Below are 15,613 nucleotides of genomic sequence, written 5' to 3' on the forward strand. Positions count from 1 at the left end.
AAAAAAAAAAAAAAAAAAAAGTATATGCTAGAATTTACCTCAAGGCAAGAGCAGAGTTCATCAGGTTGCATAATGAAAAGAAATACAGAATAAAGACAGAAATCCCGGATCCCATCCCCTAAAGTAGTATTTGGGAAACGATCTCTGTAAAGGGCCAGAGTAAATATTGTAGGTTTTGGCCCTACACAGGGTGTCGGTTGTCTTTGGAGCATTTTCTGTGCAACAGCTGAAAGAAGAAATCAAGCGTTAAGGTGGTTCTGAGAAAGGAAGGGCTACTTCATCTTATTTCGTATTTAATATAAATTACCATCATTATAATATTATAAAGATCATTATTTGCTCTGTTACGTGCCACAGTGAGAACGCTTATTTTAGGTGTCTTGCTCAGGTCCTCAGTGGCTGCTCCAGTAGCGTGAGTAACACCCAGTAATGCTGGTGGGAAATTAGTGTGTGGCCCCAAAGGAAGCAGGTACTTCCCCTCAGTGAAGCGGAAGGCCCACGTGCACCGAACACATGAGCGCTCTATGTCTGGCATACCCACCACCTTACTAATGCCTGGTCCACATTTCTACCCCCCACTCAGGTCAAGGAAGTTGATCCGCTGAGTAATGGCTCAGTCATGGTTTTTAACACCTCTGCCTCACCACATCTGTATCAAATCAAGCAGCTGCAAGCTCTGGCTAATTACAGCATCGGTGTGTCGTGCATGAATGAAATTGGCTGGTCTGCAATGAGCCCTTGGATTCTGGCCAGCACGACTGAAGGAGGTAATTCCTGGAGTTAGAATAAATATTGCCCCTAATGGCGTGTGACTAAACAAATCCTTCCCGGTGGCCTGATTTAGAGTTTAAACTTTGCTTTGTTTGGTCTTTGTCTCAGGAGGAGGGTTTTATTGAGGTAGCCATTGAAAATGGGGAAGAAGATACTTCCTTCTACTTAGTGACAAAACTTACACCTACTAGGAACAGATAATGTGTTCTTTTACAAAGGATAATAACAACACACTTTATGGCCCATATTATTTTAAATTCAAATTGAATAACGTAAAAATTATTCATCATAGCATCACATTCAAGAAACAATGAACGTGAAGATGGTTAATGTTTACCAAACACCACGCGCCCAGCGCCACTTACGTGCTTTGCATGGATCATTTTATTAGATCCTCAGAGAAGCCCTATGAAGTAGATTCTCTCTATGCTCATCTTGCTCCTAGCAAAGTTTATTTATATCTTTAAACTTTAAAGAATTATCCATTGTGCTGTTTTGATTTCTGAGATTTTTGTTATCTTCTATGAATATTGTATTTCTGCTAAATTCAAATCCACAGTTTCTGTTCTTTCCCAGTTTAGAGCTCTAGATTGCTAGAACATCTTTCCTGCCCTCAGCTCCAGCCTCACCTAATCAGTGCTCTAGTCTTACTGCAGATGGGGCGGGGGCGGGCAGGCAGATGGGGACCAGAAATCTTTAGGGCATTAGCCTTCCACAGAATGATATTCTAGTGTCCAAAACTGTAAAATATCTTCTCTCAAATGTTAAAGAAAAGCCTTTGAGAACAGTTTGTATATGCTGTGTTTCATTTTCATTCAGTTCAAAAATACTTTTCTCACTTCTTCTTTGACCCATTAGTTATTTAGCTATGTAACTTAGTTTCCAAATATTTTGGGGTTTTCCAGAAATCTTTGTATTCCTGATTGCTGATTTCACTCTGTTGGTGCCCAAGAACGTAATCCGAATTAACTGAATATTTTTAAATATATTGAGACTCTTTTTATGGCCCAGAACACGTTTTTCCTCATAAATGTATGGTGTGCACTTGGAGAGAATGTATATTCCTCTTATTATATGGAGTATTCTATAAATGTCGGTTTGGTTGAGTTGGTTGACAGTGTTTTTTCAAATTATATTCTTACTGCTTTTCTGCCTACTTCTGTCAATTATTTAGAGAGAGACATTGAAATGTACAGTTACAGTTTTGGGTTTATCCATTTCTTTTTGACGCTCTAGCCAGTTTTGCCTCAAACATTCTGAAGTTCTGTTATTTTGTGCGTAAATGTTTAATATTACTGTGCTCTCCTAATAATTGGCCACCTTCTCAGTATGAGATTGCTTCCTTTATCTTTATGGTATTATTTTCTGTGAGATCTACTCTGATATTAATATAGCCATTTTAGCTTTCTTTTGAATATGTGATATATCTTTGATTCCTCCTTATTTTTAACTTATTTATATCTTTCTATTTAATGGGCAGTGATCTAAGTCTTTTGATTTGGACACCCCTAAGTGTCAATATTGGTTTTCTTTCCTCTGGGACCATTCACTTTCTCTAGCAAAGAGGTCTCCTGTTTCCCACCTTAGTAATGTTAACATGGCTGCCAATGCTCCCGGAGCCAGGTGAGGAGGAGGGGTGAGGCGGAATCCTCCTCATTCAGGGTACAAACTTCCACTTATTTCCCCAGTTGTCTGTCTGGCCCCTCATTGTGCCTTCATCCTGCCAGTGCCCCACGTCCAGAGGCTTTTCAGTTTGGAGACTAAAGCAGCATCCTGTCTCCAGGGGCATTTGGAAGGGAGTACCTGGCAAGTGTGGGAATAGGTTACAGGGATCTTGAGGACTAGCTACTTCCTGGTCAAATTGTCAATCTTCCAGTTTCAGTACCTGCGCCCACAGCTGAGCTTCTCCATGGTCCTTTGGGGAGAACAGACTTGCTGAATTAATTATACCTTCTGCATCTCTTTTTCAGCTTTCAAGTATATGTTGACATTTCTTTTCCACTGGTGATTCTGCTGCACCTTATGAGTTTAACTGTTTTAAATTCCTTACTGTCATCATAGAGAGGTTTCAGGAAGAGCAGACATAAAGACATGTTGAGTTGGCCATGTTTATCCATAAATTCTACAACCGATTTGAAACTATATGACTCAGTTCATAGCACGACTTTAGCTGTGGGACATTTCCCAAGCAGAAATGAAGGTTAGAGTACCCTTTTGTTTTCTTTTTAGGCATATCAGAAATACATAACTTAATCTCCCCTAAATACAACGCAATGGTTTGGTATATATTATTGTAATTGGTTTCATTCTTTCTATATTTGTATAAAACATTTTTTATTTCTAAAATGGATCATTGTTGCATACCATTTTCAATTTGATTTTTCGCTCCATTAGATATTTTTTCATATCCATACACATGATCTACCTAATTCTTTTCAGTGGCTGGGTACCAAGTATTCCATTGGAAAATGTATCAAAATTTATTACATCATAATTATTGACTGAGCAGTACATTTATTCCTTTTTATCATTATTATGCGTCAGTAAATGTAATACTACCTACAGGAGAATTTTTTAGATTAAATTCCTGAAAATAAAATACTTGGTTAAAGAGCATATTATTTTCAGGTTTTTTTTTTTTAAGATTATTTATTTATTTGAGAGAAAGAGAGTGCAAGCAGGGGCAGAGGCAGAAGGGGGAGAAAGGGAAAGGGAAAGAATCACAAGCAGACTTTGCACTGAGCACAGAGCCTGACGTGGGGCTCAATCTCACAACCCTGAAATCATGACCTGAGCGGAAACCAAGAGTCAGACACTTAACCAACTGAGCCACCCAGGTGCCCCCATCTTATTTTCAGCTTTAAGAGATATAGTCAAGTTCCTTGCTCCCGAAAAGTAATCTAGTAATGACCTTGACCTGTTTCCTAAATTATTTTGTACTTATATGTAATACATACATACATTTTTTTCAAAGTGCTATAACTTTTATCCTTGTATCCTTGTGAGAGATAACAGACATGTTGACATAAGTGGGTATGTGACTTAAGCAGAACTTACTATAAACCAGAAAGTGAAAACCAGAGTTAAATTTTACATTTTGACACCCAGGAATTACCATTTGAACTTCTGGTCTTCAATAATGAGATGTCTTACATATATATACATAAATGTGTATGTACATTTTTAAAAATTTTTGACGGATTAACTCAGTTCAGACCATCAATAACCTGCCTTTGGACTTTAAAATGGTGGCTTGCTTCTGAGCTCTGCAGTGTTCCCTGCCTTGTACATCTCACGTGACACAGAACTGATCTCCAGACAGTCTGGTTGACCTTCCACCCCATAGGTTACTATTGGAGAACCCTGTTCAAGTTGTGTCTGCTTTGCTTCCCCAGGAGGAGTGCCTGAGTGCCACCCACCTGTTTCCCTGCCTTTCCTTGTCTCTGTGATTTGGTTTGGAAAGTGCTTACTTTTTCAAAGCTCATGTAGTATTTCAGGGGCGCCCGGGTGGTGCAGTTGGTTAGGGGCTGACTGTTGGTTTCAGCTCAGGTCATGATCTCAGGGTCCTGGGATCCAGCCTCTAGTTGGGCTCCATGCTCAGCACCAAGTCTGCTTTAGGATTCTCTCTCTCCCTCTGCCCTTCCCCCTACCTGCTCTCACACACGCTCACTCTCTCTCTCTCTCTAAAATAAATAAATGAATCTTTAAAAAATGATAAAAACTCATGTAGTATTTCAATCCTCCTTAATTGAAAAGAGGGTGAAAATCTGCTCTTAATCCCAGTCTCATTTGAATGCTTTCTTTCCTTAGAGCATTTGAAAACCAAACCAAACATTCGGAAACTGAGAAGAGAATGTACCCCTATGTACTTTTCTCTGTGGTTCCTCATCTTTCTCTCTTCTTTCTTTTGTAGCCCCCTCAATAGCACCTTCGAATGTCACTGTGTTTCTGAATGAATCTAGTCATAAGGTGGACGTCAGATGGATCAAGCCTCCAATTAAGCGGCAGGATGGGGAACTGCTGGGCTACCGGATATCCCACATGTGGCAGAGTGCGGACACTTCCGTAAGTCGGAACTCTGAAGGAGTTCACTTGTCTCCTTAGATTTGCTTATTTAATACTGTTGTAGAAGCTTTTGTTTTGTTGAGAGACCAGGAATTATTGAATGAGGCACCTTTCACTGAATAGTTACAAAATTCCAGGGAGTCTTTGGGGCTTTTCTCACTCACTCACTCATCCATTCATTTATGTATTCAGTAAATATGTGTAGGACCCATCTCTGTTATCATCTGATTCATGCCTTCTGGAAACCTGGGCTCTTGTAGGAAGATAGTTGAGAACTACTGAGATAACCATAGCAGAAGGTCAAGAACGTGTACGGCTTAGCGGTCCAGCCAGTCATAGCCTCTTGGAAATTCCAGAGGATGCTTTTCTGAAGAAGATTGTCAGGAAAGAACTCCAGCCTCATAGAGAATGGCAAGGAGTAACCAGACTCCAGAGGACAGGGTTAAAGCTCCACAGAAGTAGGGATGATGTCTATGTATGTGTGGGTACACAGCTCCCAGACGGGTCCCCTTCCCACTTGAGAAAGGAAGAGAGTTGAGGAGACACTGACTTCTTTGTGACACAGAGCATCCTTGGAAAGGCAGATGCACTGACTCCATCATCAGGACAGTCCCTTTACTGCCATCCTGCAAAGCTGACCTGCCTGATCGTGCTGGCCCTAGGGGTAGGTCAGATCTTAGCATCCTCGTGGCATTTGCGTGGGGCATCTTGTGAACGTAGTGTAACTGCTTGGCAGGAGAGACGGACACAGTCAACAGCTGCCCCCACGGATGACGTCCAAGCTTTGTTTCAGTCATTTTCAACCTCACATCATCCAGCTTTTACCGCAACTGCTCTTTTCCAAAAGGACATTTGGGATTTCTTCTTCTTCTTTTCTTGACTCAGTTTACCTGTCAGCAAGCAGACTCTTGGAAGCAATAGGTGATGGAAGTAGAGGACAAAGAAGGGGGCTTGAAGTCCATGATTTTTTGTGCCTCAGAGTGGTAACAGGATGTCGTTTGTACAAGTCAAACCCCTGCTTAAGAGTGTTGCCGCTACGAGAGAAGCCTCTTGTTTCTTGGTCTTTGGTCCCAAGGCCTCTGTGCAGGGTGCTTATTTGATTAACCGAATTTCCACACTGGCTGAATCAGGGGAATCAAATGCCTTGTCAGAGACAAGCCCCTTTCACAATGCTAAATTGTGAACAGTCCCTGAAGGTCCAATCATTGTATTTCGGTTCAATAGGATTGTGTTTTTCTCTGGTTGGCAGAAGATAGTAATTATCAGCAGACATTTGAGAGGTCTAAAAAAAAAACCCAGTTTTGTTTAAAGAGCTGCAGGTCATCCTTTTGACTTCTTCTGGCGTGGGTGAAAAAGCTGCTTGTTTGGAGGGGACCTCTGGAGCTGAGGCGTCTGTAGGGCGAGAGTGGGGAAAGCCTCGAGGATGACGCAGAAGAGAGCTGTGCCCTAAATGCCACCCGCACCCCACTGTGCTGCACGTGCTTGTTGCCCTTTGTTCAGAACGGTCCCCCGTGTGGGGAGAACAATCCTGCCACAGTCAGGGCTGTGACCTTTCTAGTCATTACCTCCTTGGAGACGCTGGCTCATCCCAGTGAGAACATCATTTGCATTGAACTCATGCTATACTTGGTGCGTCGTGAGGGTCTCATGACAACAAAAGACTCAGTGGCTCAGTTTCCTTAGGATAACATTCTCTGGGGCAGCTCAGCTTCAAGCTCATGGGCCACCGCTGGAGGCAAAGAAAAACACTGAAGAAAAGCCCACCCTGGGAGGATCCTAAAACTCCTGCCCGAAGTGAAGTTTGAAATCACCTCTGTCCCCATCACTTCTGTCTCCTGAACTCCCTTCATTTCAGGAGGGCAAGAGTTAGACACAACTTCATCTCTCAAAATTGTTCTTTCATTTCCATTTTTAGAAAACTCTACCTAGAGGTTTATCTTCTATATACAAGGTGATGGAATTGGATATTTTTGGAAGATATTCCCTGGCGTTACTCTAATAAGGGTGGCTTTTTGTATGCAATTTCAGAACTTTCTTGAAAGTGATCTTTGGGTGGGTTGTTGTTTATACCTTTGTTATCCCCACCTGTTGTGTCACTTTCAGACTAAGAAACTCCTGATATTTACTGTACACACAGTTACTATATCTTGATGAAGATACTGACTTTTTTTTGTTCCATTTTTCTTTATATCCCTTGCATTCCAAATCCAAGCTCAAAATCCGAAAGTCAGGAGCAAGTTCAATCGATTCTCTTTGAAGTTGGGGCCCTGTTTCACTCATCTTTGTACCATCTGAGCAGAAGACCTTGAACTTGTTTTCTAGGCATTTATGATACTGGGCTTGATGCATGGATCTGGCTGACATCCCTACCAGCTGGAGAGTTTCTCTCTGTGATGGGAAAGCCTTTTGATGAGTGTGGACTAGTATTTCCCATCCATTGCCATAATTGTCAGTAGACCTCCATGAGAAAAGAATTCAAAGAGCCAATAAGTTTATAAAATATTGCATAGTTTATACCGCTTTCTGGAAGATCCATAGTGTATACTGGCAAGTTCAAGGCTCTTTGATGTTTTATGGTAAATAAGTCTGTTTAATTTTGACCCAGAATTGCCCATATGGTAAACAGAGGCTCATTTTTATATGTGTTATTCTTACAAAGCTCATTATGATGGGATTGTGACTCTAATGCTGGCTCTAATTGTGTTTGGAAAGAGTAGAGATGTTAGATCAGAAGGAAGTGTCGTAGCAGATTATTAGGGGCCTAGAAACAACAGGACACATAGAAGTAACTTCTTTAAAGGCCTAGAAAAGCCACAGTGCATTCAAGGATTCCTTCCTTAGGCCTAGACCACTGCCTCCTGACAGGGTGCACGCCTGGATTCTGGCATGTGCCCACTGCCTCTTCCTTTCCCCATTGCTCCCTGTCACTCACTGTCAAAGGAGGGCGGAGCATTTGAGCTGGTATCATGTGAAGGTATGAGGAATAGGTGAGGTTTTTGTGGGATAGGTCAGCCAGGGGTCTGGAACACTTACGAAACCCAGGGATTGATCAAGGATGGTACATTTGGCCTGGATGAGAAGCCTACAATGGAGGTAAATTCCATGAATCAGTCAAATAAACTTCTTGGTTTGGGGAACTAGACAGCCTTGATTATTTTCTCTGATGTACCAAGACTTGAAAGATACTGCAAGGTCACTTCTGTAAGAGGACCTTCTATTTATAGCACCTTATAGGTGATATAGGAATAATAATAACCACCATTGATTACTTACAGTGTGCCAGACTGTGTGCTAACTATTTTACATGTAGGAATTCACTGAACCCTTACAAAAACACTGTGAGAAAGATGATTACTTTCAATGTTCGTTTGAGGAAACTGAAGCTCAGAGATGTTGAGTAACGTACCCAGAGTCACAGAGCTTGGAATTGGCAGCAATGGGGTAAGAACCCGGGCTGGACTGACTCCAAAGCCAGTGCTTTTCAGAGCCCACTACTTCTTCCCAGATGCCCTTGGCTTTCTTCATAATACAGTATCTCTTGCTCAAACTCCAATCCGTGGCATCTTAGCAAAAAGAAGTAGGAACAGGGCATGTTTGGAGAGTAAGATCTGAATTTTGCATGGACATCTGTTAGCAGGACAGTAACTTTTATCTGGTGGTACTTCCCCCATTGAATGTTACTGTTTTCTAAGGCAATAAGATGGGCCTTATATATTTTTTAAGATTTTATTTATTTATTTGACAGATAGAGCACAAACAGAAGGAGCTGAAGGCGGAGGGAGAGGGAGAAGCAGGCTCCCCACTAAGCAGGGAGCCTGATGTGGGGCTCGATCTCCAGGACACAGGGATCATGACCTGAGCTAAAGGCAGATGCTTAATCAACTGAGCCACCTAGATGCCCATGATAGGCCTTATTCTAAATTACAATTATGAATTACAGGGCTGTAGATTCTTACAGAGTTGGGAGATATTAAAGTCTCTATTGGATTACTGGAAACAAATACCATTCAGTAGCCATGACTGATTCTAGTGTCTCACAAGAAAAAAAAGAAACTGTGTCTCCAAAGATATGCTGTTCCTTCCCCAACAGGCATGGTCCACGTGTTTTCTGTGGAGATAAAGTTATAATCAGATGTCATATTATAAATCTGATTATTACCTGAAAATGCTCTTAGATTTTAAGACCTCAAGGCTATGGGCCTCTGTTGGTAAAGATGAAAGCTCACGGAATGAGAAATATGCAGTTAGCCCATGGCCCAGGACCGGACCCCCTCATACGAGGGAAATGACCACACCTTCTGCACTTTGCACCCTGACACTGGAAGAGATAATCCCCACAGGGGTGGCTTCTACATGTGTCTGACTTTAAATGGATTTCTTTGTCAAATTTCAAAATCAAAATTAAAATAAATACTTGGGGATGTGGATAGGGTCGCACCTCTCTTTACATATTTGGCGTCAAAAGAATATGGGTAAATTATATCCATTTTTAAAAACGGGCGCCTGGATGGCTCAGTCTGTTAACCGTCTGACTCCTGATTTCAGCTCAGGTTTGTGAGATCAAGCCCCGTGTTGGGCTTCATGCTGAGTGTGGAGCCTGCTTGAGATTCTCTCCCTCTGCTCCTCCCCTCTCCAGTCCCACTCGAGCATACATGCGTGCGCACGCTCTCTCGTGCACTCGCTCTCTCTCAAACAAAATAAAAATAAATAAAAACAGGGATCATTTTTGAACTATCATTTAAGAATATTCTTAGAGAAAATTGTTACACCTCCACTAAAATATTTATCCTTCATCTTTCTAATCACTATTTCAGCATTTATTATAGCTCCACCCCTAAAATGGGAAAATTCTTTATGTGTTTCCAAAACATATTACCTGTAAGCGGTGGCTGCCGTCATTTCCATACTTCAGGATTCAGAATGATGACAGCAGCAACCATGCTGATCACCATTGTTAATGCACTTAAGGAACAGAAGGTGGAAATTTCAAAGTGCCCTCTCTGGGTTTTCATAGTGAGTGATACAGGCCCTAAGTGAATACATATTATCAACTACTATCATGTTTATTTCCAAAAGGATAATCTTGTTTTAGGATTTCTCTTCTAGGGATTTAATTCTTTCACAGTTATGCATGTCCTCTATTTTTGAGATCATTCTCGCAGATGATAAATTTGAGTCCTGGCAGATGGAAAAGCACGCAGCTGGAAGTAGGCCCAGTGCCCCTCGTCAGGCATGACATCTTTTGCACTTTCAGGAGCTGTTAGGTAGTAAACTGTGAAGTTCACATGTTATTTCTCAGCTGCCAGCTGGACTCACTGCTGGGCTCCATGACTGTGTAGGTTTGGACCCATCCCAGTTCAATAGAGAATGCCAACAAACTCATCATCAAAACTGGGTTTGCCATAAATAAAATGCTCTATTTCTTAAAAAAAAAAAAAAAAGATATTGCCTGATTATACCAAAAAATTGTTAAGCATTATTTTGTTTGCTTAATTAATAAAAAAATCAATGACAAATCTCGTTGGCACGAAATCTGGGGGCGTAGAAAAACCAAAAAATGTTAAAGCCCTATTTTCCCCTTTCATCCCTTGTCTGAGGTTATTTCTGAGTCCTGATGGACACTCCTTGTCTAGATTTAGAAAGTCTCTGGGTGGCTCACCCAGGTAGCCCCCTTGGTCATGAATGTTGGAACTGCCCTCTCTCTAAGGGCTGAGCTGGCCCCACACTGCACCACTGTTAGAAGTGATCAGCATGAGACAGGGTGACCAGGGAATAAAGTTGCCACCCAAACCAGTCCCCTGCTCGCTGTGATCCGTGGTATCTGTGCCCCACCCACATGGTATGACATTTCTCTCTTTCTCTCTGTGAAATCAGATCTCCGAAATGCAGAGATTAAAGACAGGTTCCTGGGGCCTTGTTTCAGCCCTCACTAGCCCTCCAGTTCCCATTTGAAAAGCCAGCCCCCAACATAAAATTAGTTTCTTACGCCAGAGGACAGCATCGTCGAGGTTTAGAAATAAAGGGGAAAGTGTTATATAAGGACTCAGGTCTGGTTATTTATTTTTTTTCAAAGATCATTTTCTCCTATGTTTTCATGGCACGTGTTGCATGGCAGGGGTTATAAATCAAAATAAGTAAAAGTGAAACCAGATTTTTGAAAATTGAGAAAATTGTGCATGTATCACACCGGAGGAAAAAAAAACAGTGTCCGTGCCCTCCTCAATGCAGATTTTAGCCAAAACTCTTATAATTGCAAGAAACAGGAGCCCATTCATGCTGGTTCAAGGGAAGTTGGCAGGCGGTCAATGTCAAGGTACAGTGTGGCTCTTGGGCATTATGCTGTGGTGGTTCTGAGGGCGGGGGTCTCAGGGAGCCAGCCTTGCTCTTGCCATCAGGCTGCCTCTGCTACATGCTCCTCTCTTCCAGAGGTTTCTTCGCTAACCATTCTAAGTGCCATGCCCTCATAGCCTTGGTTGGCCCAGGCCCTGAGGCCTGAGGTTGCTGCCGGCCCATTCTGTGTCCCTGCCCCCCTTTTGGTTCCGTTAGCTGTGGCCTGAGTGAGGAAGGCCTGCGGTGGAAATACAGCCACTGCTCCGTGGGATGTGGGTGGGACGACTTCCCTCAGAAGGGAACTGTGGGCAAGCAGATGACATGCCCCTGGCGCCTCAGTATTTCATTCCCCTTCCTTCCTTTTCTATCCCCAGAAAGAGCTGTCTGAAGAAGTTGGCCAGAATGGCAGCCGTGCTCAGATTTCTGTTCAAGTCCACAATGCCACGTGCACAGTGAGGATTGCCGCCATCACCAGAGGGGGAGTCGGGCCTTTCAGTGACCCAGTGAAAATGTTCATCCCTGCACACGGTGAGAGCCAGGTTCCTTATCGGCTGATAGAATGTCAGTCCCGACAATGTACAGATGGCGAGAGTGACCTGTGGGATGGGTATCTGGGTTAAGGATGAAACAAAGCCCGAAGGAAATCTTGGCAATGATGAAGATAGTTTTATCATATAAAGATATAACACACTTCACAGACCACTGGTACCTGTGAGCCTTCCCACTACCATTACTATTGATGGTGGCACTGAGTTACGAGGAACATGAGCCCTTTCGGAATACCAATTTGACTTGACCTGTTGAATTGTGTTTCAATGATGTATACACGACCAAACGTTGGAGAGGCAGTATGGCTAATCTTAACTCTCTATAATGGGCACTGTGTGTATGGGTAGTGTTTGTTTTCTGTGTTTTAAGCAGTATGGCTTGCCGTGTTGAAGTGCTCACTCAAGCCTTGCTGAAGTGCTTCATGACTGATCGGTACAGAACACGAAGTGTTACCTACGGAAGCTGTCCTTTCACGGCACGGGGCTCCCTGAGCTAAATGCTCAGCCCCGTGTGCCGTCTTCTGCATGTTGTTGGAGTATCCTTTGGCCAGCTGCCCCGGTGATGCCCCACATGGCCCCACACGCTGTACTTGCTTCCGCAGACCAGGGGAGCCCCCTTTGTTCTGACTCTCACTCCCCTGGGCCGCTTGATATTAAACTGCTGTCAGACACTCCACACACAGGCATCCTCTATCAGTGTGATTTTTTTTGTATTTACAAGTTCTTGCCAGACAGGGTCTTTGTACCTGTAGCAGACAGGACTTGTGAGTGGACCACTGAGCTCCTGTCTATGGGTTCTAGTGACCCTCAAACTGCTAAAAGGGAGCCACATCACAGTTCCTGCAGCCCATGGGCACTATACATAGGGAACATTAGTAACTGGTGATGGCGAGCAAGGTATGTCTACCTGGTAGAAATTCAGAGACAATGAGATTCTGATTCTAAGGGCATAGGTTTAAAAAAATCAGAGTTTAAGAAGACAGAGCTTTCATCTGCATACATGGGAAACTCTCCAATATTTTACAAAGCTGTGCTCTTCCGACAGTCCTTGCTTTGCACAACTCCAACATGCATACATTTCAGCTACCACAGTTGGGTTAAATAACCCAATGACATGGTCTGAACTTGAGTTACCATCATGTAGTATCTGTGAGTAATTGCATGAAGCATACACTTCACTGCCAACTGTCCAGTCCGCAAACAACTACAGAAATGACAGATGCGTGAGATTGTGACCAGTCTTGTCACTTGTCTCAAAGGCTCTCGGTGGTTGGACGCTGCACTTCCATGATTCAAATCATATGCATCTAGAAAGACCTATAGCCACGCATGTTGCCTCCTTATCTCCCAGGGACACACCCACATGACACTTGATAAAAGTAAGTCCTTGAAAGAGGGAGTCGGTGAGCAAAGATGAAGTGCAGCAAAGAAAGGAAGCATATAAGTGTTGAAATGAAATTGGAATTGAATGTGGAGTATGGAAGACACAGCTGACTGTGGGAATGCAGACAGGGCTGCCATGTGAGCGACTAGGTCTGTGGCCAGGGAAAGAGGCGAATGTGACTTTATGACATGAGCGTAGTGGCCGCACCAAAAGGAGAAAAACGGCCCTGAGGAAGTGACTTGAGCAAAAATCTTCATATAAAGGAACACTCAGAGGTAGTTCTCAGCTTTGAAAGCACAAAGGGTAAAATGTGGAGAACGAATCCAAACCCAGAAGGGAGGATGAAAATTCTCCAGGGCACAGAAAATATATTCTTGCCATATCATAAGTTATGCAACCAGAAGAAGAAGACAGGTACCATTCAAACTACTCTTGATAAGCTTTTTTACGGAGAAATGCAGTCTTTTAATTCTCAATATATCTAGTGTTTTAAATCAGAGTATACCAGATAAATAGGAGTTTTGCCATTTTTTTTCCATTCCTTATATGTTCATAACTGACGTGAAGAGAGTCACCCGTTAATTATTAAGCTCACTGTGCATGGTCTTAGCTTGCCCCGTCAGAGTGAGGACTGCCTGCGTATGGAGATCACAAAATACAAAAGGACCAAGTTCTAGAACTTTTGACTATCTTCTTTCCCTTTTACAAGCCAATGTTTCTTACGTATTTTGGATCCCAAAGAGGTGTTTCCAACTGATTCTATTGGTATTTTACTAGGTTGGGTAGATTTTGCCCCCTCGTCCACCCCAGCACCTGGCAACACGGATCCTGTGCTCATTATCCTTGGTTGCTTTTGTGGATTTGTTTTGATTGGGTCGATTTTATATATTTCTCTGATCATCAGAAAACGAATCCAGGAGACAAAGTTTGGGTAAGTGTCCCCAGTTTAAAATGTTTTGCCCAGTGGTATCACGTGCTTGTTCTGCCAGCCGATGATGCCTCTCTGGCTGGCTCAGCTCCTCCCTGAACCCAGCTGGGGGTCCTGTCTTATGTACATCCTGGGGGCAGGCAGCCTCCTTGCTTAGGCCCGTGCTACAGAGGCAGCCAACAGGGGAAGCCGGCCTTGAAAGGGGCTCATGTACAGAGAAGAGCATCAATAAGCCTTCAGTATTCAAACTTGGTTGCTGTAAAATGAGGATTTTTGTTAGAAGTCTTAAAAATAATCCTGATTATTTTTAAGAAACAAATAAAATGTATGTATAGATAAAAACACCAGAAGGAAATTCACCAAAGCATTAGCAATTCTGGGTGGTGTTAAGTGCGGATGATTCTGTGTTTTCTTTTTTTGCTGTATTTTATACACTTTCTGTAATGATCAGTGATTTTTCTAATAGAGAAAAACATTATATTTTCACTTTCAAGTGTAAAAGAGGCTCTTGTTCTGATTTTCTGTACATCTGACTTTTATAACAGTAGTTAAATTATCAACAAAGATGGGCAGGCATGTTGAGGCAACCTATAAAAAGAAGGCTATGTGTGCAAATTTGTTTCTTTTTTTCTTTTCTTTTTTTTTTTTTTTTAAAGATTTTATTTATTTATTTGACAGAGATAGAGACAGCCAGAGAGAGAGGGAACACAAGCAGGAGGAGTGGGAGGGGAAGAAGCAGGCTCATAGCAGAGGAGCCTGATGTGGGGCTCGATCCCATAACGTGGGGATCACGCCCTGAGCCGAAGGCAAATGCTTAACCGCTGTGCCACCCAGGCGCCCCTGCAAATTTGTTTCTGACTCAGTTTTCTACTCTAGCACCTCTGTAGTGAGTTTGGGTTTCCGTGAAATCCAGTTTATCACTCATGGGGCAGAGGAAGTATTCTGTAAGAGGCAGGTTATTGACAGCCTGGAATGGGACAGAGTGAGGGAAGGTGAGTGACTCTGTTTTGGAGGGAGCTGGGCAACCTTTGTTTGTTGCTACATCTTAGGAATGCTCCTAGAACATTCCACTCCAAAACTTTCCATTGGCATGAGAGGGAGCTTGAGAGTGGAGGCTCGACTGCCCTTTGTGTCCATCCTAGTCCTAAGGGTCGGGTACCTTCAGTACTTACTAATTCTATCCTTATAATTATTATATCTTAGTATGTAAATTCTAAGAATAACTATTTGAAGTTTTTTTAAAGGTTTTATTTATTTATTTATTTATTTATTTATTTGAGAGAGAGAGGGCACAAGCGGGGTGGGAGGGGCAGAGGGAGAGGGAGAAGCAGACTCCCCATTGATCAGGGTTTGATCCCAGGACCCTGAGGTCATGAACCTGAGCCAAAGGTAGACCTTAACTGATTGAGCCACCCAGGCACCCCTAAGAATGACTACTTTAAATAAATGACAAGATCTGATCTTAATCCTGAACATGTAGTTGACTGAAATGCGTCCCAGAGTGTAGGAGTGGTTTGTAGGCTCATTGTGAAACAGGTGCAGAGAACCTCTGCAGAAGATGTAAGAGTAACTCAGGAATGTGTATTA

At 42.7% G+C, this 15,613-nt stretch overlaps 1 protein-coding gene across 1 annotated transcript in view; it reads left to right on the forward strand.

Moving 5' to 3' along the window:
- Window positions 1-15,613, forward strand: part of MERTK (MER proto-oncogene, tyrosine kinase) — a 106,034-nt gene that overhangs the window by 65,811 nt on the left and 24,610 nt on the right. The window contains exons 7-10 of the mRNA XM_040623198.1: window positions 584-767; window positions 4,685-4,836; window positions 11,541-11,694; window positions 13,876-14,029. Coding sequence (XP_040479132.1) covers window positions 584-767; window positions 4,685-4,836; window positions 11,541-11,694; window positions 13,876-14,029 — 644 coding nt within the window. The remainder of the gene's footprint in view (window positions 1-583; window positions 768-4,684; window positions 4,837-11,540; window positions 11,695-13,875; window positions 14,030-15,613) is intronic.

This window comes from Ursus maritimus, unplaced genomic scaffold (genome assembly GCF_017311325.1).
Source record: "Ursus maritimus isolate PB19 unplaced genomic scaffold, ASM1731132v1 scaffold_6, whole genome shotgun sequence".
NCBI lineage: Eukaryota > Metazoa > Chordata > Mammalia > Carnivora > Ursidae > Ursus > Ursus maritimus.